We start from the raw sequence: 27908 nt of genomic DNA, 5'->3' as shown, positions 1-27908 counted from the left end.
CTTGCCTACTTTTGAAAATTTAGTTTCAGGGAGATTTTAGCTGCTAGGAAATGCGCCGTGCCGCTGAGAGGGTGTGTCATGCTCCACCCAGAGGGCATGTCTAACTTCACCTATGGGTGTACCTATCGCCACTAAGGGGTGTGTCCTGCAGTGACAGATACAAATTCGGGCACACTCTGGGCCTGATTCAGATGTGGATGTTGCTGTCTGTGGCTCTGCACTAAATGTTTGAAAGAAAACTCTTCTGACTCTCTTGCTCCCTACGTGTGTGTGTGTGTGTGTGAGAAAGAGAGAGAGAAGCAGAGTGCATAATACAGCCAGTTTTCACACCGCATACATTACACACAGCCCCCAATATTACATTCAGTACTCCTACCATTATATTACACCCAGTATACACACCACTATGAATCATTACACACAGCCAACACCCCCCCACCCCAACCCATGTATTACTGCATACCTCCCAACTGAAAAGGCGGCATGGTCTATGCAAATTAGGGGCGTACCAAATGCAAATGATGTCACCTCGGGCTACGCCCCCTTTGCCCCCTCTAAATTGCTGATTAGACGCTGTGCGCATGCCAAATCCCACAAATATAATTCTCTCTGCACATCTGCCCCCCCCCCTGCAGTGCACATGGTTTTGTCCATCTAAGAAGGAATTTGCCAGAAGGAGTGAACCAGAATAACCCCCTAGATCCTTCAAGTTCCAATAAACCTGATTAGAAAACAGTACAGCCAATACAAATAATTAAGAACAAGCACGTGAAATAAATATGCAACACACACAACTTTTCTTACATTATTTGATACTTATTTTATATGTACTGTTATGATATTTTCACGTTACGACATCTTTTTAATGAATTTCATTAAAAGGTAATTTTTAAACATAAATAAATCTCTCTCTTCTTTATACATTGTGCGGAAACAAAGAGAGAATCTTTTCTTCTTTCCCAATGTTACTGAAAGTTACCCTTTTGATTAATGGCATTTCCCCCTACATGTTTGATTTAATACATCTTTATATCACTGTTGTATCCTTAAATCTAATAATACTTTATCATTAAAAAAACACAATGTTAAATGGACCACCAGCCAGAATACTTCTGTATATGAAAAAATGACCCATGGAGGGAAATGAAGGAAGGAGAAAGGAGATAGAGTTGAGGGGCAGTATTTGACATCTACATTAAAGAAACAGTTTACCTGTACCGCATCATTTATTTCTGTTCTGAACAGATTTGACTTTCGACGTCTCCCTGCGCTGCGTATAGTGGCTGAAAAGAGAAAAGTTTAATCATGCTCCAGAAATTCTGTGTGATATTTCTATTGCTGTTTTATGCAAAATACTGTTACTTTCCACAAAATTTGACTATATATATATATATATATAAAGACCCTAATTCTGGTTGAATTTTGCAGCCTTGTGAGTCCACCAAGGGCCGCTTGCCAAGATGAATCAGGCCCTTAATCTTCATTTTTACCTTCAAGCTTTGGTGTCCAGTCTTCATCAGAATCACTGCAGCTATCTGCAATGTGCTTGTGTTGCTTGGTCATGAACATCGGTTTTTGTGCATTGAATCCTAAATTAAGTAAATAATATAAAAATATGTAATTAATGGGTACATGATTCCCACCTGATACATAGTGTAAGTTATGTATCACTATGACACTTTATATCCATCTTTCTCATAAACTCAGTCCCCATCCATCTTGTTATTCCCATCTATCTATATTACCTCCTTTTTGGCCAATTGCCTTCAGCTCGTTAGGACATAATGTCCTGGATTTCAATCTATTTCTGGTTTTATATTTTTCTTTTCCCCTAACCTTCTGTAACATAATAGTATTTCCCATTTCTCAGACATTCGTATAGAGGGGATGGAACATGGTGAGGTTTCTGTTTCCATTAAGAAGTGGAACTGGACCTTAGAGATCACTTTTTGGGTTGGGGGGGGGGTTAGTCTGCTTCCAACATTGGGCCAACGCAGCGCCGCCTTAGACGGCGATTCCCAGCGCTTCCCCGGCAGCACGGTAACTTCGGCGGTGCCGAGCCCACCTCCTTTAGTGATGGTGCCGACCGGGCCCGCCCCTTTTCGTGACGTCGCAGCCCGGGACCGCCCACAATTGTGACGTCGGCGTATCCGGTCCGCCCCCCTTGCACTGCCCCCGTGCAGCGGCGCCCTGCCCGCCCTCATTTCTAGAGGGAACACTATATATATGTAAGAGCGATATTTGTGGGGAGTGAGGGATTGTAGTTCCCAATACCTTGTTCATTAGGTAAAAAAAAAAAATGTCCAGTATTGCTGTATCTTTGGGCATGACCAAAACACATGGTAGATATGACCTACCTCCCCACATTCCCTCCAGCAGAACTGTGAGCAAGTCAAATAGAGCCTATTTAATAATTTCACTTGCATTTCTGAGTGACTAAGGCATTTTGACATATTAAAGAAGGTAACATAGATTGATTCCCATTGGCTTTCAGTTATCTGAAAGCCCAGATCTTTCTCCCACCGTTGTTGGGTCGAAGTTTTAGAAACTTGGCCCGTATCAATAAGAGATTTGAACCAAAATGAGATCCTATACTTCCCCTTGTTCCTATTTTATTCAACTGGGTCAGGAGTGCAGTTGGTGCATAACTTAGGATTTGTAATGTACCTTTTGCCTTCCGTACCCAATTTTGAATTTGCATATAGTGTAAATCTTTCCTGTATTTCTAGAAAAGGTAGCAGTCTGCCATCCTCTGAGATGTCTCCTATGGTTACCAGGAATAGGGTGGTTCATTTAGTTTGGGAATAAGAATACTTAGTATTCTTTTTTTTTTCCCCAAAACTATTTTATTATTTTCCACAAAAATAGTTTTCAGAGTGTCATACATTGAAATAACATATAAAAGATACAGCCATACGATATTTCGGTACTTTCTGCATACGGATATCATAGGGATCGTTAAGTTTTACACTGTGACATTGTATAATTATTAACAGAGAGTATCATTGTACATTCATTAGATGTTTATTTTTGGCCAGTTTTCTTAAAACCTCAACTTAGATTTATAAGGAACATAGGCGTGCGCACATTAAGTGTTAAGGGTGCACAGGCACCCCCTAATTCTGTGCCCCCAACTCCACACTTTTTGCTGCTAGTAATACCAGCAATACCTTTTACCAAAGACTTTTGCTTTTTAGACCTGCATTCCATTAAAACAAGCGCCCATCAATCAATTATGTGTGTTTTGCATTATTAATTGTATTACACCATTGTCATATCACTACATATCTGTGTCACCCAGATATGATTTTGACTTTATTTGCATGCACTGTTACACAGAGTAATTAGAAGATTAAAACTGAAACAGGCAGGATATAATGGTGTGGCTGAGAGTCGTTTTATATTGTAGTGAGTACACGCCTGATTGGCGGTGTTAGACATGCCCAATAGGTGGTGCTAGGCACACCGCTTTGACAGTGCACCCCCTAATAAAATGTGCTGCGCACGGCTATGATAAGGAATATTGACGCCTTTGTACGGAATGGAGGTAGTCCTCCAATGATATGGATATTTCGCCTTTAGGTTAGATATTAGATTATCTGTCAAATAGGTAATGCATCTGTTTTGCTCGTATTTAACTTATAGAATGATACCTTGCTAACCCTGGAATGTACCCCTTTTTCTTTTTATCATTTTTTATTGTTTTTTTTTTCTTCTTCTTTTTTATCCCAGTTTTTCTTGTATTTTCTATTATTATTTATATATTCTTTGACACTCTGTCTATTTATATATCTATGAATGATTTTGCTTTTATATGGAAAAATGTAATAAAGATAATAAATTCCAAAAATTAGTAATTAATGAATGTTTACATTTTTTAAAACATTCTAAATGCTGCTTGTAATTTAATTGCTTTAATTCTAAAGTTAAGGGTATTCTACTAATCTTAAGAGATACAGATATAGCCATGCTTAGCTGTAATAATAATGTTCATGTATTTCTAAAGGCTTGGTTTAGGTCCTGCTGAATATGAGACTCATGCCACAAAGCATCGATTGTCAAGACTTTTATTACTATCATTGCTAAATTTTCTTTATAATGTTCCACAAGTGGTTTACAGCGCCGCACAGATGAAGCCCCTGTCATCTTTGCCGGGCACCCGCCAGAACGTCCCCTCTGGCGAGTGCCGGCAGACAGGGACCCCAATAAACTGGGGCGCAGGGCGGGGAGCTCTGTTGCCACGCGGCGCACAAGCGTCTCATGCGCGCGTACCCCCTGACCAATTTAGGGTAACGGTGGTGTGGGGCGCGGTTCCCCTGGACTGGTTGAGCTGGGTGGCTTTAATGCGGAACGCCCCTACATTCTATTAACACTTAGCACATTTTTTATTTTATTTTACTCACTAAAGGCCCCCATACACTAGGGCGACTTGTCCTGAGGACAAGTCGCCCCCGACTTCCCCCTGAGCTTCCCCGGCAGCTCCCCGGGGGAGCTTGATAAGATTGGCACTTGATGTGCCATTTTTTACATGTGATAAATCGTCTCGATTTATCACATGTAAACCCGGGGAGCAGGGGGGGGCTGCAGAACAGGGCTGCTGGTGGGGGGCGCTGCTAAGGCAGCGTGCAGGGGATGCTGCGGGGGACAGTGACAGAGCCGGGCAGGGGGAGGCGGGAGCTGTCAGTGCTGGAAAAAAAAGCCCATACAATGAATGGGCAGCCTGTGATTGGCTGAGCGCTCTCTCAGCCAATTGCTGACTGGCTGAGAGAGCGCTCAGCCAATCACAGGCTGCCCATTCATTGTATGGGCTTTTTTTTCCAGCGCTGACAGCTTTTCCTGCCCGGCTCTTGTACTGCCAACTCTGTGTCCTCCGCAGCGCCCCCCTGTCTTACTAGCAGCGCCCCCCCCCCCCGCATTGACGGCTCCCTGCGGAGGTAGTGCAGGCGGGGACCGCAGGCGTCGCAGAGCAGAGACTGTCGGCGCGGCGGGAGAATAGAAAGAAATCTTATTCAAAAGACTGGGCGGCCGCTGAACTCAGCCAATCAGCGGCCGCCCGGTCTTTTGAATAGGATTTCTTCCTATTCTCCCGCGGCGCCGACAGTCTCTGCTCTGCGACGCCTGCGGTCCCCGCCTGCACTACCTCCGCCGGGAGCCGTCAATGCGGGGGGGGGGCGCTGCTAGTAAGACAGGGGGGCTGTATATAAAGATATATCGGATCTGAACATCGTGGGTGCTAAAAAGCACCCATGATGGCTCAGATTCCGATATATCTTATGTTCTGCAGGTCCGACGCCGTGATCCGATCCGATGCGCGCGGGACCGCGCATCAGATCAGATGTCAAACACATGCGATTTTGGGCCGATTTCACCCGATTTATCGGCCCAGAGGGCCGAAATCAGATGAAATCGCCCGAAAATCGCATAGTGTATGGGGGCCTTAACACTATTTCTTTAATATTTTAATTACATTATATTTTTTTTATTTTCTCTTTCTTTATATAGCTTCGGCTTCCTATCACTAATATTTATTAACAGTATAGTATCTCACTGGCATGCTGCACTGGGCTTTCTAGCTTATGATAGTTTTTGGGGTGCCGCACCCTGCACCTAGATATAGCGCTAGGGACCCCCAATATACAGAGAAGCCTTGACGATGGCTTGGGGGCATATCATACACCTGCGCAGGTATATGTAACCAATATCTCTGAATTCTATTATTATGTAGTGTTCAAGATTGGTTACTAATACTATTCAGTGAGCTGGGGGAAACAATGTATTTTCTACTTACTCAGTATTAACCCCTCCCTCGTGCACCTGAGTGGTATTACTGAACTAATTGAGCATCTACCACTATAGGTATAGCACTATAAAGTATCTCAGCTTCTTGGCCCTCAGCTGCTCTAGCTCCGGGGTCAGGTTGTAGTCCACAGTCCCGTGCTTGTCCAGCTTTATCAGCGGCCCAATCTTGTTTTTCAGGCAGCAAAATAATACTCTCCCTGATTGGTCAGCTGGTCCAGATCTGTGCCTCTTTACGTCACAGTTGGTGTCAACCGCAGCCTCTCTCTGTAACCCACTCTCTGTCATCCTCTGTGTCACTTGCAGCCTCTCTCCATCATACTTGTTGCAAGGCCACATCCACTTTTTCAGTAGAGAGAATGCACCTAACGAGAGCACAAATAACATCCCGTCCCCTTCCCCCCACCCGGTCATTTTGTTCTGGATCCGCCCCTGCCCAGAATCAAGAAAAACTAAACATATTTTATAGCAAAGTTGTGGCATTGCTGCGCCAAAATGAGTACTGTTGGGAGGCACATTAGTGCTGAAGTAAAAATAAATTTAGATAATTTTCTTACATTACAGAAGTAGTGATAAGTACACATACTGTAGTGGTGCAGCGGTTCCCATTCAGCAGGAACCGCTGTGCCCCAAGGAGCCTGCACACATGCTCCTATGCGGCTGCCCATACATTAGCAGCTGGGTCTTGCCACAGCGTGTTGTGGTAGGACTGGGTGTCGTTACGGACAGATTTAAGGAAAACACATACTGTACATTACAATATTCCACACTGTGTTTCCCTGAAATCCAGTCGGCAGTGGCCGGAACCTGTTCTGCAGGATCTGGTCACAGCACTTTGTGTGCCTCCCCTCTTCCTCCTTGAGCCAAGCTTGGCTGCTATGTGTGGCCCAAGACTTACTTTCACCATTTTGACCAAACAACAGAATTCTCCCCAGGCTTTATTTTTCCATCATTCCGCCCTGCAAAAATGCCATGCTGGCTGGCACCGTCACTCTCCCCACCCAGCTGAACGGAACTGCTCGCTACACCATAGTACAGCTCACAGCACAAAGCGACCCCCACCTGAAGGAGAATATCAGCCACTTTGACACCCACTGTCGTCGAAGACTGCCACAGCATTGCCAAATATCATTTTAAGCTCAAAATGTTACCCAAAAAATATTCTTTATTTATTCTATTAATTCCTAACAGTATTAACAAAACTAACGTCCCACCAATTTACCTCACAATACTGTACTGTTTTTTATACTGTACAAAAAATATTCTCTTTCAATTTGCATATGACAGTATTACCAAAAAGTTATCCCCATCATTTTTAACTTACATCACTGATTAAAATATGTTCCTACCATTTTTACCTATCTTCACCTGACAAAATTACCTAAACTATTGTTCCACCATTTTTACCTCCAAGTATTACCAAAACTACTGACACGCCATTTTAATTTCTCAGTATTGCCAAAATTACTGCCCCACCTTTTTTACCTACCAGCATTACTAAAACTGCTGCCTCACCATTTTCACTCAGCAGCATTATCCAAAACATTTACAAAACATTTTTCCTCAGAGCAACAGTATATAAGGAATATATGAATAAATGCAGTTTCTTTACCTAGAGCATAAGTTCACAAACATGGTCTTCAAGGTAGTACAACGGTTACGCTTAATTAGTAACTGATGTGAACACTGATGTGCGAATTTGAGAGATTATCAATAGACTGTACATGCGTACAGATTGTAGCACACATGAGTGAGCCCAAGCAGGGACAGAAATAGCACATGGATGCCCATCGCTATCCCCTCGCAATTTGACTAACAGGAATTCGGCGCAGGCATGTTTTCAGGGAGGGAATGTGACGTCATCATCGGCCTTGATCTGCCAGTCTCTGTCACAGATGACTGGTAGGGTCAGACTTACATCTGCACAGACTGTAAAAATTATTTGATGGTTCTTGAAGTGCATATGGATTTGTGACTGGATATAAAATAGTGAGGTTTTCGCAATTACTTTGCAGATTTGTATGGGGCAGATTTTCATTCTGTCTGGCCGCTGGCTATAGTTATTATTATTATTAACACTTCTTTATATAGTGCACATATATTCTGCAGGGCATTACAGAGAATATTTGAAAATTCACATTACATTTGGCCCAAGATCTGCAGATGTACAGAGTGAATTTCCTCCTGCAAATCCAACCCTAGCAGTGTCCAAAAATCTGTATGCGCCCAGCACTCTGGAGCGCTTGCTAGCCTTGCACCAAAAACAAAAGTACAATTGAAGAAATATGACAGCAGCGTCAGCTTCATCTGATGATTAATCCCCACCATGACACTCGGAGAGTAGTGTAACATTGGGGCACTAGGGACACTGGTGGACTGGGCAACTGGGGATTTATTACAACTGGGGGGGGGGGGTGGAAATGCTGACTGGTATTAATTGACACTGGGGCATACTTTCCATCTAAAATACAATACATGAGCAAGCCATGACACATATCAGTGTTTTTTCGTTTGCAGTTACTACAGGGTTGCCGACTTTTTCTGTCTCCTCTCCGGGAGAAGCCCAGAGAGGAGACTTGCAGCTGCAGTTTGGGGGGGGGGGCTCTTGAGCTTTACATAATTAAGCCCCGCCCCCAGGATGTTAAAAACCCCAATTCACGGATCTCCATGGAGGGGGCGGGGCTAAAATTATCTGATTTTAGCTCCGCCCCCACCTCTGAGACCCGCGGATTGATGCATTTCAATCCAAAGGTATGGGGGAAGACGCCGCAATCGGGGGTGGCGTGGGGGCCCCCGGAATCTGGGAGGGTTGCCCACCATTTCCGGGGGGCCGGGAGGAGGTCCCGATTTTCGGGATCCTCCCGGTAATTCCGGGAGGGTTGGCAACCCTGAGTTACAAACTGCTCTGGGGCACATCTACATTTAGATAACTATTTGTACTTATGACACACAGATTTATTATTTGCTGGATTTTAATAATTTATTCCTTTAGATATGCTTAATATAGTTTAAGTTTTAAATAGATGCTTCCTTCAACCTATTTGTAGGTACAACTACATTTAGTTGTCAGTGGTACCACTCCCTAGTGTTAAACTGGGTATTTCTGTCACCTCCAGATATTATTACAGGCGTTTTACTTATACAATTAATATTTTCCAGAGCAAAAGGCCCTGCTAGTATTAGGACAATGCACATAAAACACATCAACTGTAATACAAATGCAGATATAGTGTCTAAGGGGGTCATTCAGAGCTGATCACTGTTGTGCGAATTCGCTTGGCATTCAAGACTGCGCATGCTTATGGATCTTAGCACGCATGCGCAACACCAAACAACGTAAGAAATAAGCCATGAATCTGTTCACAAGCCGTTTGCAAGTTGTGGGTCATCTGGCCGTTTTCTGGGAGTGTCAGAAACAGTGCAGACCTGCCCAGACATTTCCAAAGAGAGTCTGTGACATCAGCTCCAGCCTCGATCTGCCCGTTTCTATGGCACACTTGCGAAAGGGTCAGAGTTACGCATAGACTGCAAAACTCAATGGTGAGTGAGTTGCCTGTGGATTAGTAGCTGGCTGACAATTGGCGAGATTTTCGCCAGCCATTCGCAGACTTGCACAGGGTTGGATTTCACTCTGGGCGGCAGCTATCCGATCTCAGGGCTGTGAAACTTCTCATAGCAGTGATCAGGTCTGAGTGTGATGTCTCCTTAAAGTATATGAATTACAGGCAAAAGAAGTTACAGTAGTCACCTATCTCAAGCAATTTCTTATAGTTCTGCTTTAGGCTTCTGTAGCGGATTTTCTCAAACTCTGATATCTCCAACCATTCTTCTTTTGGGAAGTACCGTGAAATATCTGTGTAATTGTCAGAAACCTGAATAGAATACAAGCACATTAGTATAAGGCTCAATGTTGATTTGCTTACACTGCTCAGTAAAATGGCAGCGAGAACATTAATAACTGTGGATTATTCAGCCAATGCAGCCAGCTAGTGACCAGTGAAAAGGGGATTTTTGGTTCTTACCTGTAAAATATTTTTTTCGTAGGCCAAGGTGGATGCTGGGATAGTGGGTGTTCCAGTGCTAGAGGACCGGGCACCAAGGAGATTAAACTTCTTTTAGGATAGTGGAGCCCAGTGCGCCACCCCCCTCAATACCCCTTCCTGTCCTCAGAGACCAGTTTTTAACTTAACAAGCCAAGGAATAAGGATAGGAGAGAAGAACCACTCAACAGAACATAAAACCTTACAAACAGTGTGACGTCAACCTGTAACTAACATTACTGCTAAGCTGGAGCGTATGGGCAGGCGCTCAGCATCCACCTTGGCCCCAGAAAAAAGGATTTTACAGGTAAGAACCAAAAATCCCCTTTTTTCAAATGGCCAGCAGTGGATGCTGGCCGGATAGTGAGACGTCCTAAAACTATACCTTACGGGTGGGAATGCTCCAGAGCTGCACTGAGGACACAGGTGTCAAAACAATAGAATTTTGATGAATGTGTGAGCAGAAGACAACGTAACTGCCCTGCAAATGCTCTCCGCCAAGACACGTGCACACTGGCCCCAATACACCCCCGCGGACCTCATGGAATGTGCCTTCACTGAATGAGGGACTTGCCTCCCCGCCAACAGGTACGCTTGTCGTATTGTGGACCTTAGCCAATGAGCTAAAGTACATTTAAAAGCAGGCCAACCAAGTTTTCTCATATCAAACAGGACAAAAAGGGAATCAGATTTCCTAATTGACTCCGTTCTGTATATGTAAAGGCTTAAGGCCCGAACCCATCTAAAGTGTTGTCTTATTCAGTGTTGAATAAACTGGGACCACAATTTCCTGGTTAATGTGGAACCTAGAGACTATAGGCAGATAGTCGAGTCTTGTATGCAGGACTGCTCTGTCTTCATGAAAGACCAATAAAGGTGCTCTACAAGAGAGAGCACTCAGTTCCGCTGAAGCTATTGCCTGTAGGAATAGTGTTTTCAATGTAAGCAAAGAAAGAGTTACAGACTCTAGAGCAGGCATTCCCAACCACAGTCCTCAAAGCACACCAACAGTGCAGGTTTTGTAGATATCCAGGCTTGAGCACAGGTGACTTAATTAGTATCTGAGGGATTCTGATTAATCCATCTGTGCTGAAGCCTGGATATCTATAAAACCTGCACTGTTGGTGTGCCTTGAGGACCGTGGTTGGGAATGCCTGCTCTAGAGGATCAAAAGGAGGCTTAGTCAAACAGTGCAGAACCAAGGAAAGGTCCCAAGGGTTTGCAGGTGGGCGGATTGGAGGTTGGATGTTTAGTACCCCTTGTAAAAAGGTGTGAATAGTAGAAGGAGCAGCTATCTTCCATTAAAAGAGAACAGGAAGAGCCGACAACTGAGCCTTCAATGAAGCATGGCTGAGACCCAGGTCGAGGCCAGACTGCAAAAAGGCCAGGACTCTAGACAATCTGTATACCCTAGGATTACCTTTTCAGGTTCATACCAAAGAAAGTATTTCTGACAAATACGATGGTCAACCCTTGCTGAAGTAGGCTTTCTAGCCACCAGCAGTCTCAATGACTGAGGTCGATTAACACCTCTCTGTTGTGGAATAAAAACCATTTGAGATATCGTGTCTGTAAGGGCCCCAAGGTGTACCATGGAGATTAAAGGAACTAGACTGGACTTCCTCCAATTGATTATCCAACCGTGAGACTGAAGCAGGTCCATTGTCAGCTGTAATTGAGATTGGAGTCCCTCCTTCGACTGAGCCAAGAGAAAGAGATCGCTGAGGTAGTGAAGAACTTGCACTCCTTGAAGATGTAGTCGAGCCACCATTACTTTCCTGAAGACACGGAGGGGCTGTTGAGAAGCCAAATGGAAGAGCTTGAAATTGGTAGTGATGGTCTAGTACTGCAAACCGAAGGAAGAGCTGGTGTTCCAACTGTATGGGAATGTGGAGATACACGTCTTGGATATCTAATGACGCCATTAGATCTCCCAGTTCGAGGGACTGCAAGATTGAAGGGATTCCATCCTGAATTCCGGCACCCGGAGGAACAGATCCAGTCTCTTTAAGTTGAGAATTGGATGGAATGATCTGGCTTGCTGATCAAATATAAATTTGAACCAGGTAGAAAGAATGATTTCAGTGTGGCAGAACCCTCTTAAACATATGTTCCAAACACCGTGGGTATAATAACAACACAGTTTTATTGGATAGTACAATTTACACAGAAAAAAATATTTAAATGAATATACTTATGATACGCTTGTTGGATGATATCACTCTTTTAAAGAGACATGAAATACAGGATAATTAATCTGATCATATGAGTGAATTGCGGTGGGATATACCTCCATGATAGGTCTGCGGCACCACCACAGATGGCTTGATTTATACTGATCCCCAATTAAAGTGCTGGTGCATCCAAGTAAAGTGTCAAGTTGCTTTGAAAGTGCAGAGTTCCAAAAAGTGCATGAATGATGTGTCCAATATGAAGCTGCATTGCGTTTCGGAGACACACCGGTCTCCTTTTTCAAGCTGAGTCTTCATGATCTCGCCATGGAGATAAACAGCCAAAGAGACACATCTTATCTGATCATGGAGGAACAGCCAAAGAGACACATCTAATTATCCTGTAAAAGTGTGATATCATCCAACAAGTATATTCATTTATTTATATTTTTTTCTGTGTAAATTGTACTCTCCAATAAACCTGTGTTGTTATTATACCCACGGTGTTTGGAACATATGTTTAAGAGGGTTACGCCACACTGAAATCATTCTTTCTACCTGGTTCTATTGTACAGGAGGTGCATTTTAGTGGGCCGCATCCCCTTAATTTGTTGCACCACGGCACTTTACAAAAGAACAGTTTTCTCTTGTATTCAAATATAAATTTGAGTAAAAGCCTGATCCTCTCTGGTCTATAGGAACAGGAACTATCACTCGAGATCCCAACAGTGTTGAGATGGCTGTCTTGAGGGCCGCAGCCTTCAAAGGCAGTGGCGTAGCTATAGCTCCGCAGCCCCTGCGGTGGCGGGGAGGCGCAGAGAACATGTGGGTGCTGGGGGTCTGCGGGGCTATAGTTACCTGCTGCTGTCTTGCCTGCCATCATGGTCCCGTCTCTCCGTGTCCGGGCGCCGGCTCCTGCCACCCGAGCCACCCGTTTCCCGTTCACACTATAGAGGAGGCAGCGCAGCCTCGTACCCCACCCCCGATGACAGGCCAACCCCCTGCTGCCCCCCCCCCCCCCGGATGGCGTCAGTGAACCGTCATTTTGCGATGTGAAAGCAGTATCAGCTGCCCTTACTTGTGGGAGTGATATGGGAGCACACATAAAGGGTAATGGGAAGGGCTGCTACTGCTCAGGTTGCAAACAGCAGAGCAGCTCCCAAGTACCCTCTCCAGGGGCACACAACACATGTCCATGCCGCTGATGAAGGAACACAGTGAGTACCAGAGTTGTGGGGCAGGGGGCAGCATGTCTAGGATGCACTGTGGCCATATTGGGGCGGGGGAGGTTGGGGTCAGTGTGAGGGCCATATTGGAGGGGGCCCCCACAATCTAGCTGTCCCGGGGCTCCCACATGCGTTAATCTGGCCCTGCATGGGAGTATAATGTGTGTATGGGGAAGGGAAGCCTGTATCTGATCTATCTCATACACATACTGTAGCATGGGGGCAAGTGTAAGTGCTGTTACTAATGGTGTAACGCATCCTCCTGCTTCCAAAACACAGATCCTCACATTAGCTGACAGTAATCAATCATTAGCAAAACGTAGTACGTCCAGTTTATGCAGATGCCACATATACTCAGAATCTGCTTCTAAGCATTCCCAGCCCTGCCCAGACCACACAGTAATCTGAATACACTATAATCGTCCCAGTCTCTTCATATGCAAATGTAGGTACACTGTGGAAAGTGGCCACTGTGGAATAAGTGAAGCAAAAGTTGAACTCGTAGATTGTATGAAATATATTGTCCCCACTTCACTCATATCTAAAGAAAAGCTATAGAGAGCTATACAGCTTTTTCAGCACTTAGGGGCTGATTCAGCCTGTTCTGAGGGCTGCTAATTCGAGCGACCGCGCATGCACACAGTACACTGTATCCATGCCTGGGGTCCCCTTGTAAATGGACCATGCGAAGGCTAGCCCTTGCTGGCTGTATGCAAGGTGATTGCCAGGCGCCAGGCATTTGGGGTGGAACGCCGGCGTTTTCCAGGAGTGCACCAGGAAACGCAATCATTGCCAGGCCGTGGGGAGGGTTAGCCGCTGACATCAGCAGTGACCTCCTTCTCCCCACGACCTTCGCAGCCAGAGCCAGTCTAGACTCACCTGCCGCTGTGAGCATGGGGGAATCCATTTGATGTAGAATATTTCCGAATGGAAATACCCCTGTGTGTACGTCTGCAAAGGAGCCATGCACAGGAGTGGGGGGAAACTCTGGCGGGGAGGCATTGACATGATCGCTGGGCTCAGAACACTCCCAGCCCAGCGATCAGGTCTGAATCGGGCCCTTAGTTGGGGCACATATATACATACACAAGAGCACTTTTCTCTACATAAAAAGGGAGTATCTGTAAAAAGCTTACACAATAGTGACGATGACATTGATATATAGTGACTCCCCGCCCAGTGCCCAGATACTAACATTCCTTCCATATTTGGATTTGCTCTTCCTGTTCTTGCCCACATGGCCGGAAGCTGCTGCTTCTCCCTCACAGGTGCTCATCTCTGTATAGTACAGGTATGTACAAGTCTTCTCCTCAGCCTACATTTATGGCCCCCATGTGGTAACACTGGGAACTGCGCACTGTGGAAACAATACTGTACTATATATACTGTACTGTAACACAATGTACCACACATACTGTGACATACACACATGGCACTGCACTATGTAACACAATGTACCACACATACAGCAACATGAGCACTCTCTGTGCTGTGCTGTATTAATGTAATATATACTGTAACTCAATGTACCACACACTGTGACACATACACACAATACTGTACTATATACTGTAACACAATGTACCACATACACACAACTGTACTATATAACACAATGTACCACACACACTCAGTGATATAAAGTACGCACGGCACTGTGCTGTATAACACAATTTACCACACATACAGTGACATACACACACTGCACTGTACTATGTACTTTAAAACAATGTACTACACACACACACACACACACACACACACACACACTGTACTATGCATTGTAACACAACATACTACACATACACACAGTGACATATGCACATGGCACTTGAATATACTATATAACACATGTACTGTACCACACATACACAGTGACACACACACACACACACACACACAGCACTGTACTTCAGTAGATACCACAATGTACCACACATACACACAGCAGCAGCACAGCAGTCTCCCCTCACAGCTGTGCTCTGCCTCTGAGGAAACCTCTGCACGTTTTCTATATAAACTTTATTGTTTCCTAGCAGAACAAGGAGTTCAGTATATCTGACTAGGGACTATACTATATGTTATATAACACATGTACCACACATACACACGCAGACACACACACACACTGCACTATATAACACAATGTACCACATACACACACTGCAATGTACTATATGACACAATGTACCACACATACACACAGCAGCAGCAGCAGCACAGCAGTCTCCCCTCACACCTGTGCTCTGCCTCTGAGGAAACCTAATGCACTTTTTTTTATATAAACTTTATTGTTTTCTAGCAGAACAAGGAACAAGGAGCATTTTACAGTATATCTGACTAGGGACTACACTATATAAGTTATAAAACACATATACCACACATATACACACACTGGACTGTACTATATAGCACAATGTACCACACGGCACTGTACTATATAACACAATGTGCCACACATATACACACACAGCATTGTACTATATAACAATGTACCACACAGCACTGTACTACATACAGTATATACCACAATGTAGCACACATACATACATACACACACACACGGCACTGTACTATATAAAACAATGTACTATATACTACAGTACAGTATAACACAATGTACCACACATACGCACACCACACTGTACTATTCCATACCTCCCAACTCCTGTGTTGGGGAAATAGGGACACTCATGCGGCAAAGCCGCGCGAGCGCCCGAAAAGGGGGTGGGGCGTATGCAAATGAGGGTGCGTATGCAAATGAGGGCGCGACCCCAGAACGTTTGTGGGGGGGAGGTGGGCTCCCCGGGTGCCAGGCAGCACAGGCTGCCCCCCGGGGGTGCCAGCAGGGGACCGGGTATATTCACTACACCCGATCATGCATATGTAATGATCGGGTGAAGTGAATATATGAATATCTAATGAGCGGCTCGGCTCCGGCCCCCTGCTGGCTGGTCTGTGTAAAAAAAAAAAAAAAAAAAAAAAAAATTTTTAATTAAATATATATTCATGTGCTTACAGCACATGAATAAAAATAGCATGCCCCTCCTCAGAATAAAATTCCTGATTTTTTGACACCAAATGTAAAAAACAAAACACTTTATTTTAAAAGTTCACATTTCACTTCACCATAAAAAGATAGCGATTGCTACTCGGTGAATCATGGCGAAAAAGACCTTGAAATGTATTCGCCATCTGGTCATTGAATAGGGTGATTCACCGTTTTAGTCAAAAAAATCGCCTTACAGCACAAAATCGCCATAAAAACCTGGCGAATCGGCCTCATTGAATACCGCCCAATGTATCACACATATGGCACTGTACTACAGTATATACCACAATGCACCACACATACACACACAGTAACACACACACACATAGCATTGTACTATGACACAATGTACCACACATACACACACAGTGACACACACACAGCATTGTACTATATAACACAATGTACCACACACAAGGCACTGTACTATATAACAGAATGTACCACACACATGGCACTGTACTACAGTACATTATATAACACAATGTACCACACATACACACACCACACTGTACTATATAACACAATTTACCACACATACACACAACACTGTACTATATAACACAATGTAACACACATACACACACGGCACTGTACTATATAACACAATGCACCACACACATGGAACTGTACCACAGTATATACCACAATGTACCACACATACTGTACACACACAGCACTGTACTATATAACACAATGTACCACACACATGGCACTGTACTACAGTATATGCCACAATGTACCACACATACTGTACACACATGGATCTGTACTACAGTATATGACACAATGTACCACACACACACACGGCACTGTACTACAGTATATACCACAATGTACAACACATACTGTACACACATTGCACTGTACTATATGACACAATGTACCACACATACACACACTGCACTGTACTATATGACACAATATACCACACATACACACAGAGCATTGTACTACAGTATATACCTCAATGTACCACACATACTGTACACACACTGCACTGTACTATATAACACAATGTACCACACACATGGCACTGTACTACAGTATATACCACAATGTACCACACATTCTGTACACACACAGCACTGTACTATAAAACACAATGTACCACACACACACACACTGTACTATATAACACAACATGTACCACACACATGGCACTGTACTACAGTATATGCCACAATGTACCACACATACTGCACACACATGGATCTGTACTATATGACACAATGTACCACACATACACACACTGCACTGTACTATATGACACAATGTACCACACATACACACAGCAGCAGCACAGCAGTCTTCCCTCACACCTGTGCTCTGCCTCTGAGGAAACCTCTGCACTTTTTTTATATAAACTTTATTGTTTCCTAGCAGAACAAGGAACAAGGAGCATTTTACAGTACAGTACACACGACAGTGTACAGTGACTGTACTATATAACACAATGTACTACACATATACACACACACACATCATTGTACTATATAACAATGTACCACACACATGGCACTGTACTACAGTATATACCACAATGTACCACACATACTATACACACAATGCACTGTACTATATATCACAATGTACCACACATACTGTACACACAATGCACTGTACTATATACCACACATACTGTACAGTACACACAATGCACTCTACTATATAACACAATGTACTACACACACACGGCACTGTACTATATGACACATTGGGGCAGATGTATGATCGGTCGATATGGGGGAGAAGGGGTATTAGCGCACGTTATGTGCGCTGATACCGCTTCTCCCCCATGTATGAAGCAGCCAGCGTGCGGTAATGGACAGGGGCGCTATGCGCCCCTGTCCATATCGGCGCTGCTATCAAAATGATAGCAGGCCGAATGTATGAACGGTCAGCATCGCTGACCGTTCCGCACGAAGCCGGCTTTGGCTTCGCCAGCATCAGGCTGGCGAAGCCCTATCTAAACAGCAGGGACAGCGCTGTCCCTGCTGTCAGCTGTGGGCTGCGCTGGGGATCTCGCGTGAACAGCGAGATCCCGCACATGCCCAGTGCGGCCGGCCGGGGGACAGGAGATAGCGCATCAGTATTAACTGATGCGCTATCTCCAGAAAGGGACATCGCCGAAGGGGGGAGTTAACGCTCCCCCGCTTCGGCAGACAAGATGTTAATACATCTTGTCGATGTCCCTTCCTGCTTCGCCTCGCTATTGAGGCGAAGCAGGAAGTATCATAGCGGCGCGATAAGCGCTGCTATGATACATCTGCCCCAATGGGGCAGATAGCAGCGCCGATATGGACAGGGGCGCATATGGACAGGGGCGCATAGCGCCCCTGTCCATTACCGCACGCTGGCTGCTTCATACATGGGGTAGAAGCGGTATCAGCGCACATAACGTGCGCTAATACCCCTTCTCCCCCATAACGACGGATCATACATCCGCCCCAATGTACCACATATACACACACACCAGCAGCAGTCTCCCCTCACAGCTGTGCTCTACCTCTCAGGAAACCTCCGATTTTTTTTATTATTATAAACTTTATTGTTTCCTAGCAGAACACAGAGAATTTAAACTATATCTGACTAGGGACTCTTGAAGATCTCAACCTTAAGCAGTATAGAACAAATATCTCTTTTTATTTGAGGGAGGGGGCAGATCGGGCAGTGCATAGGGTGCACTGAAGGAGAAATTAGCGTATTAGCAGTGTCGGGGATATGATGGCGCAATTTAGCTACAATGGGCGGTATTCAATGAGCCTGATTCGCCATGTTTTTATGGCGAATTTGTGCTGTTTGGCGAATTTTTGACAAAAACGGTGAATCACCCTATTCAATGACCACATGGCGAATACATTTGAAAGTTTTTTTCGCCATGATTCACCGAGTAGCAATCGCTATCTTTTTATGGAGAAGTGGAATGTGAACTTTTAAAATAAAGTGTTTTGTTTTTTACATTTGGTGTCAAAAAATCAGGAATTTTATTCTGAGGAGGGGCATGCTATTTTTATTATTTTAATTTAAAAATATATATATATATTTTTTTTACACAGCAGCCAGCAGGGGGCGCCGGAGCCGAGCCGCTCATTAGATATTCATATATTCACTGCACCCGATCGTTACGATCGGGTGTAGTGAATATACGGTCCCCTGCTGGCACCCCCGGGGGGCAGCTTGTGCTGCCTGGCACCCGGGGAGCCCACCTCCCCCCCACATACGCTCTGGGGCAGGCAGAGAGACTTCCATCTCTCTGCCTGCCACCGTCCTCAGGCTCCCTGCAAAGTTCGCCGCAGGAGCTCATATTCACTGGTCAGGGGCAGCGAGCCCCTGACTCGTTGAATACCGGAGCCGGCGAGGCTCCGGAATGTGGCGAATGTGCAGCGAATCCTAAACAGGATTCGCTGCACCTCGAAGGTATTCTCATTGAATTCCTGCCCAATGTGTATGTTCACAGCCTAGCGAGCAGAAACATTTGCATACCATACTTGCCTACCCTCCCGGAATGGCCGGGAGTCTCTTGAAAATCGGGTCCCCCTTCCGGCCCCCGGAAAGATGGGCAAGTCTCCCGCATTCCCCCCAGAGTCCCTGCTCCCCCCCCCCCGGAGCTGGGGAAAAAGTGCCGTAAATCGCGGGTCCGGGGGAGGGGGTGGGGCTAAAATTATGTGAATCGCTTCATTTTGCTGCATTTTAGCCCCGCCCCCTACTTGCGGACCCACAAATCGCATCAGCCTTATCCCCGCCCCCCGACCTGCACATTTGGTTGTCCTCTCCGGGCTTCTCCCGGGGTAGAGATGGGCAAAACATGTCACTAATGAGAGCTGGGATCCAGCAGATCAGTCCGTGAAAATATCCGGATCTTTTGCACGGTTCACCGTTTCACTTTGAAAGAAGGGGTCATTTGATAATAAAGAAGCATACTTTGTTTTACAATAATATTTTGCCATATTATTTTAAACAGTGAGCTGAACAAATAAGAACATACATGACCGAGTAAAGCTGATCGATGGCTGGGTGCAGAATCGCCATCAATGGCAACCATCGATGGCATCTGCACCGATGGCTATCCCTAGCAGCAGCAGCCTTGTTATTCTCTCTTTTACTTGCAGTCGCAGCACTGTAACTCAGGGCCTTATTGTAGTTCACTCTTTCTGACACAATCCTTCTTAGATGGACAAAACCATGTGCACTGCAAGTGGGGCAGATGTAACTTGTGCAGAGAGAATTAGATTTGGGTGGGGTTTTACTTCAAAGTGAGATCTACATTGCAGTGTAAAAATAAAGCAGCCAGTATTTACCCTGCACAGAAACAAAAATAACTCACCCAAATCTAATTCTCTCTGCACATGTTACATCTGCCCCCCTGCAGTGCACATGGTTTTGTCCATCTAAGAAGGATTTTGTCAGAAAGAGTGAACTAGAATAAGGCCCTCAGTCTCCAGAGTTAGTACATCTCAGCTGCCACAGGTAGCAGTGCTGAGATCAGACAAATGCATTGTAATAAAAAACGAAACTGAAAGTAAAAGAACGACGGTTCACCTTTTTGGGATCGGCGGATCCCTCAGTATTTTATGGGATCCGTTCAAAAGACCTGCTTCGTTCGCGAACGACCCATCTCTATCCCGAAGAGTGACATTAACCCCTTCTCGACATTTGACGTATATATACACGTCATGGCCGGGATGTACTTCCCGACACATGACGTATATATACGTCATGACTTTAAACTGTCAACCGCGTCTATAGACGCGGTGACAGTTTAAACATGTCTGCTGTCCCTGAGGGGGGCGGTGATGCATTCCTCCCAACTTTCGTAGTACTCAAAGCGGGACGATGCTCCTGCGCGCCGCAGGCGCGTAGAAATTTTCGGGGGGGGGGGGCGTGACCTAATTTGGGGCGTGGCCTATACTCGCGGCTCTTCCGCGAGGCCACGCCCCCATTTTGCTATGGGGGCATGACCCAGAGGCTCTGTGAGCCTCTAGCCATGCCCCCAGTCCCCTGGCTGCGGGAATAGACGCTGTGCGCATGCGCACAGCGTTTATTCCCCGCTGCTTAGCAGCTGACAGGGGGGACTCCCAACAGCCCCCCCACACCGCGGGACACTGCCGCCCGCGGGTGGGACATCGGGACAGCCCCTGACAATCGGGACTGTCCCGATAAAATCGGGACTGTTGGGAGGTATGGTGATGCCTCCCCCCCGTCGGCGATCACTGTGATTGGCTGTTCAATGTGAACAGCCAATCGCAGCGTTTTCCTGTGTTACCGGCGAATCAGACGCTCGGTAACAAAGGGATCAATCACCGCCGGGTGGGAGGGGGCGTGAGGGGGTCACCGGTGATGACCACACCTCACCCCACCTGCCCCCAAGGCTGTGATTGGTCCGTCGGACCGACGGACCAATCACAGCCATGGCGCGTGATTTAAACTAACGGTGACTGCGCTGCAGACGCCATTCCAGTCTGGAATTGTGTGCAGAGCGGTCACCGTGCCAATCTGTCGTGATATACTGACCTGATCCTTGCCTGATACTTACCTGATCACCGCTGGTAGCGTGCTGCCAGCAGCTGGATGCTTCCTGGATCTTGTGACTTCCTGTGTGCTGCTGCAGTGTCAGAGTGACAGATAGTGAGAGATAGTGAGAGATAGTGACAGAGAGTGCTATATTTTGTGTCTGCTGCCCCCCGTTTTGTGCTGATCAGTATATCTGTGCTGATCAGCAACTTTTTGGGGGTGCAGGTTTTTTTTTTTTTATATATATATATATATATATATATACCTGTCAGTTGCACCAAAGGTTGTGCTGCCTGTGCAACTGACTGCTGCCCCCCCTGCTGCCCCCACTTTTGTGCTGATCAGTATAAACTAAGTGATCAGCACCTTTTTTGGGGTCCAGGTTTTTTTTTTTTATATATATACCCTGTCAGGTTGCACCCACAGTTGTGTGCCTGCTGCCCCTCACTGCTAATCAGTGTTGCATCACTGCATCACTGATCTGCAGGTTTTGTTTTTTTGGAGAGTGCAGTGGGGTTTTGTTTTTACACCCACGTTGCTTTTGTGGGTGTCCTGTGGCCGCTGAGCGCTGATCAGTGACATACATCACTGAACAGCATTTTTGGCACAGGGTTGATATAATTTTTTTTCTGCAGTTTTTTTAAATTGTTTTTTTTTTTGAGAGTGCTGTGGTTTATTTTTTTTAAATTGTTTTTACACCCACGTTACTTTTGTGGGTGTCCTGTGGCCGCTGAGCGCTGATCAGTGACGTACATCACTGAACAGCATTTTTGGCACAGGGTTGATATAATTCTTTTTCTGCAGTTTTTTTAAATTGTTTTTTTTTGGAGAGTGCTGTGGTTTATTTTTTTTAAATTTTTTTTACACCCACGTTGCTTTTGTGGGTGTCCTGTGGCCGCTGAGCGCTGATCAGTGACGTACATCACTGAACAGCATTTTTGGCACAGGGTTGATATAATTTTTTCTCTGCAGTTTTTTTAAATTGTTGTTTTTTTTGGAGAGTGCTGTGGTTTATTTTTTTTAAATTGTTTTTACACCCACGTTGCTTTTGTGGGTGTCCTGTGGCCGCTGAGCGCTGATCAGTGACGTACATCACTGATCAGCATTTTCGGCACAGGGTTGATATAATTTTTTTTTTTTATTGGGATCAAATTCCTGTATAAAGTATTTTTTTTTTCTGCACTACATACACACTACACACTACATACCCCCCGTGTTGAAATAAAGTTTGTACCCCCCCTACAGTATACACGTGTTGAAACATTACACTTACAGAAACACAAAAATAAAAATGGCATCCCAAATGTCATCCCAAATGTCATCCCAGTCATCCAGAAGAATGTATTCAGCGGAGGAGGCATATGCCATGCTTGCCTCTGACTCTGACACAGCCAGTGATGCAAGCGGGGAATTTGAAGGATTCGTCTTAACCTCATCTTCCTCCTCTAGTGATGAGGGACCCCCTCAAAGACGCCCCCGTAGAGCAGCTGAGACCCTCCCCCCCAAATGATTGATCCCGTATGGACCCCACCACCAGACAATTTAGAGCCCCAGGTTCCTGAGTTTTTGGCCATCCCAGGAATCCTATTTGATTCAACAGGTCTCAGAGAAATTGACTTTTTCAAATTATTTTTCTCTGATGATTTTATAAATTTAATGGTGGACCAAAGTAATTTATATGCCCAGCAGTTTATTGCTCAAAACCCCACGTCATCATTTGCTAGGTGGACCCCTGTAGATGCAGTAGAGATGATGACGTTTTGGGGTCTGGTGTTACATATGGGCATAGTAAAAAAGCCAGAAATTAGGCAATATTGGAGTACAGATGTTCTGTACAGCACCCCACTTTACCGTATGGCCATGACTCGGACTCGTTTTGAGACAATCCTTAAATTTTTACATTACACCGATAATGCACAGTGCCCACCCAGAGATGATCCCACCTTTGACCGGCTATTCAAAGTCAGGCCGGTCATTGATCATTTCAGTGCCAAATTTGCAGAGTTGTACATCCCTGAAAAATTTATTTGTATCGACGAGTCCCTTATACATTTTAAAGGAAGGGTTAAATTCCGCCAGTACCTTCCCAGTAAGAGGGCAAGGTATGGCATAAAAATGTATAAACTGTGTGAAAGCACCTCAGGGTACACCCACAGGTTTAGGGTATATGAAGGGAAGGATTCAAGAATTGAACCGCCAGAATGCCCCCCCTCCCTCGTAGGTGTTAGTGGAAAAATTGTCTGGGATTTAGTGCACCCCTTCCTGGATAAAGGTTATCACCTCTATGTGGATAACTTTTACACTAGCATCCCCCTGTTTAAGGCCCTTGGTTCAAGAGGTACAGCAGCTTGCGGTACTGTGCGCAAGAACCAAAGAGGCCTCCCAAAAACGCACATTGCCCAAGTACTGAGAAGGGGTGAAAGCAGGGGAATATGCACCGAAAATATGTTGTTGGTCAAATATAAGGACAAGAGGGATGTCCTTATACTGACAACAATTCACGGAGATAGTACCACCTCCATTCCTGTACGAGGTACCAGTACCCACACCTCAAAACCTAATTGCATCCTAGATTACAATAAGTACATGGGCGGAGTGGATCTTTCAGATCAGGTACTGAAGCCGTACAGTGCCCTGCGGAAAACAAAAATCTGGTACAAGAAGCTGGCCGTGTATATCATCCAGATGGCACTGTATAACGCTTACGCAGAGCCAGATTAAGGTCTAAATGGGCCTGGAACTGAAAATTATCAAGGGCCTATTATGCGCAATAATAGGGGTTGCGGCCAGCATCTAATAATGTGGGGGACGTTACCAGTGTTCTGGTTGGGTGGTCTGCTCATGGGTGTGTCTCTATTTGTGTAAATACTTTCAAATAATTATATATGCCTGGAAAACGCAGGGGGCTGGCATAAGAAAAATGCAGGGAGATATATTGGCGGGTGCACTCCAAAGGTGCACCCGCAGGACGCCGATGTCCTAAGATACTTGAGGGGTGAGGCGGCACTCCAGTCATAAAAAAATACTGAAAGCCGAAACTTGGTAGACAGTATGTCAGCACCTTTTATGTGGTAACCTAAGTTTACCACACCATATACCCCTTATACAAATCATGCAACACAATAGTAACCCCTTATACTGTACTTGCTTCTTACACATTATGCCACATGGAATGAGACAAAATTCACACCGATTGAGCAAAAATTCACGATATGCCACACAGATTAAGGCAAAATTCACATTTTGCCACATGGATTGAGCCAAAATACACACTATACCAGGCATGTCCAAACAGTGGCCCTCCAGCTGTTGTGAAACTACATGTCCCAGCATGCCTTGACATAGTTTTAGCATTCCCTAATTGCAAAACTGTGGCAATGCATGATGGGACTTGTAGTTTCACAGCTGGAGGGCCATAGTTTGGACATGCCTGCACTATACCAAACAGATTGAGCAATAATGCACAATATGCTTCATAAATAGGGGCATTGCGCGCCAAAGGCGCACATTAAAAATTTACACCATAATGCTCATTACATGTTAAGCCGCACACCATAATCTCCATTACGTATTATGCCAAACACCATAATGCCTATTAAAAATTATGCTACATAAGTGTTGAATACCTACATGCTCATTGCCAGGGGTTCCATGCTCATTGCCATGTGGGATTACATGCTCATTGCCAAGGGGGAATACATGCTCGCGGTAACTGGGGGACAGTCGCCGCCAGGCAGAAATGACAGCCATTAACAGCCGGGCAGAGAACAGGGGGCTGCCCGGCTGTATTTAGAGCACTGCATGTCCCGGCTATTTGAAATAATACCCCTTATATACCAGAAAATGCAGCGAATATGGTCCCAGGATCTTGCAGGGACATTCTCGGACTGGCCCCTTTTACACAAGCCTAGTCCCTGCATTTTCTGGTGTGAGGGGGAGAGAAAACCACCCCCGCCCCCCTTTAAACAACCAGCTAAATCTTCGGAACCAACTGACCCATTTACATGTAGCCTTCAGATGATTTTGGTCCAGTGAAACTGGCCCGTTTGGTCCCAGAGAAATCTGCCCTCAAACAACATGAACAGCCATGAAATTACATTTCAGAAATTAAAAAAAAAAAAGTTTTACCTGCAATATCTCTAGAACCAATGAACCCATGTGGACCAGGTATCAGATTGAAGGCCCAGCGATTTGGGTTCGACTGAGATCAACCTCAAGTTTCTGTGATGCTGTAGGGCAGACCTGGCCAAAAGGTAGATCCTGATCTACCAGTAGATCTTGGGGCATCCGCTGGTAGATCACAGCCAAATTAACAAAGTACACATTTCAGAATGCCAGCTCCCGGTAGTGCCCCTGATGTCATGACAGCACCGGAGTGCTGTGAAGAGCCCTCTGCAGCTGCTATATATCAGTATGGCCCCACACCCACATATGCTGGGCTTACCGCTCTGTACCAGCACAGAGGCTCCTCACAGCACCAAGTACATCCTGAGCGACTCCTGGATGTAGTGTGTGGGGTGTAATTGTCTGATATGGGTGGTACAGTGGCTGCAGGCTGATGCTGCTGTAGTACAGCTGCCGCCTGCTCCGTTAATATGATACAATACCAGAGTGGTTCCGTGCTTGTGTCCTGGTTATCAGTCGCTGGCTGACTAATAGATCCTATAACAGAAGAAAATGGCTGTGCGCTGTCGGACCACGGTGTAACAAATTATGAGCAATCACAAATATTCTGTTCAGTCAGCAGTCAGATGCGGGTACTTGGACCACATATAGAAAGATCACAAAGAGAGAAAAAGACAGACTGCGCTAAAATAGAAATCAAATGTAATCCAAAAATAAACATAAAGGTATCAAAGCAATTCAAATACAAAATAAAATATAACAATATAATTTCATTTGAAGGTCACTATGGCCAGTATTAGTAATACTATTAGTAATCCAATCACATATAGCATCTACCATTCTTATATATGTGATTATATAACTAATAGTAGAGAAACGTGTATGCTGCATGGGTGTATATTGTGTGTAGGTATTTTAGCAATTGTCCGTGTTGATCGCCCCTGCGAATGTGGGGCAGAGATTTGGCTGTCCTGCAAGGCGTAAGACTTAAGGCCCCTATACATTAGGCCGACTTGTCCTAGGGACAAGTCTGACCCAATTTACCTGCAAGCCGCCCGGCAGCTCCCCGGGAGGCTCACATACAATTTGGCACTTGATGTGCCATTTTTTACATGGGATAAATCGCATGCGATTTATCCCATGTAAAAAAAAACCCGGGGAGCTGCAGGGCGGTGAGGAGTAGTGGGGGTGGGCAGCGGCAGTAGTGGGGGCGGGCAGCGGCGGCGGTGGTGGGGGCAGGCAGCGGCGGCAGTGGTGGGGGCGGGCAGCGGTGGTGGGGGCGGGCGGCGCCACTACGCGTCCCGTCCCGTCCCCGCTGCTGCTATGTGTAAGTACACTGCCCGGCCAGGTCAGTCAGCAGCACTCGCCGGCGCTCAGGGACCCGCTGCCCGCCCCACTGCTCCCCCGGTGTCTGCATGCATATGCCTGTCAGGTGGCAGGCATATGCATACAGGGAGGTTGGACGTGATCGTATGTACAGACCGTCCGACCTCCCTGATCCGGTCCGATGCGCACGGGACCGCGGATCGGATCAGATATCACACACCTACGATTTTGGGCCGATTTCACCCGATTATCGGCACAAAGTGCCGAAATCGGATGAAATCGGCCCAAAATCGCATAGTGTATGGGGGCCTTTACTTTTACCGAGCTAATGATTTTAAGCTCAATCAGTCCGAGCGCTCTCACAGTGGAGCGAAGCCACCGCCCAGCACATGTAGTCACCACCCCAGTATACGCCCCGATTACCGCCCAGTTGTGCCCTCGCCAATCCATACGCCCACATTACGACTACTCTGCACGAGTTTGTTCGCTAGCGTATTTCTACTCGTAAGGTCGCGAGTGTGCACGGTTGCCCAAACCTACACATGCGCCTTGCGAATGGTACGCATGCGCAGTGGGCTAAGATACACTATGCAAATGAATTGGTGTCCGAGCGAGGCAAGCAGAATGTGGCCCTATGTGTGTAAGAGCGGTCAGCAAA

General features: G+C 45.6%; 1 protein-coding gene across 1 annotated transcript in view; it reads right to left on the bottom strand.

Annotated features, from left to right (window-relative positions):
* Positions 1–15495, bottom strand: part of LOC146042292 (histone-lysine N-methyltransferase PRDM9-like) — a 61012-nt gene extending 45517 nt beyond the window's left edge. The window contains exons 1-5 of the mRNA XM_083162236.1: positions 15473–15495; positions 14429–14590; positions 9545–9668; positions 1491–1589; positions 1213–1283 (exon numbers count right to left, since the gene is read on the bottom strand). Coding sequence (XP_083018362.1) covers positions 1213–1283; positions 1491–1589; positions 9545–9668; positions 14429–14509 — 375 coding nt within the window. The 5' untranslated portion in view covers positions 14510–14590; positions 15473–15495. The remainder of the gene's footprint in view (positions 1–1212; positions 1284–1490; positions 1590–9544; positions 9669–14428; positions 14591–15472) is intronic.
* Positions 15496–27908: the final 12413 nt, after the last annotated feature.

This window comes from Crinia signifera, chromosome 19, assembly GCF_055691185.1.
Source record: "Crinia signifera chromosome 19, ASM5569118v1, whole genome shotgun sequence".
NCBI classification, from domain to species: domain Eukaryota; kingdom Metazoa; phylum Chordata; class Amphibia; order Anura; family Myobatrachidae; genus Crinia; species Crinia signifera.
Note: the sequence above shows the minus strand (reverse complement) of the source record. Positions and strands in the feature narration are given on the sequence as shown.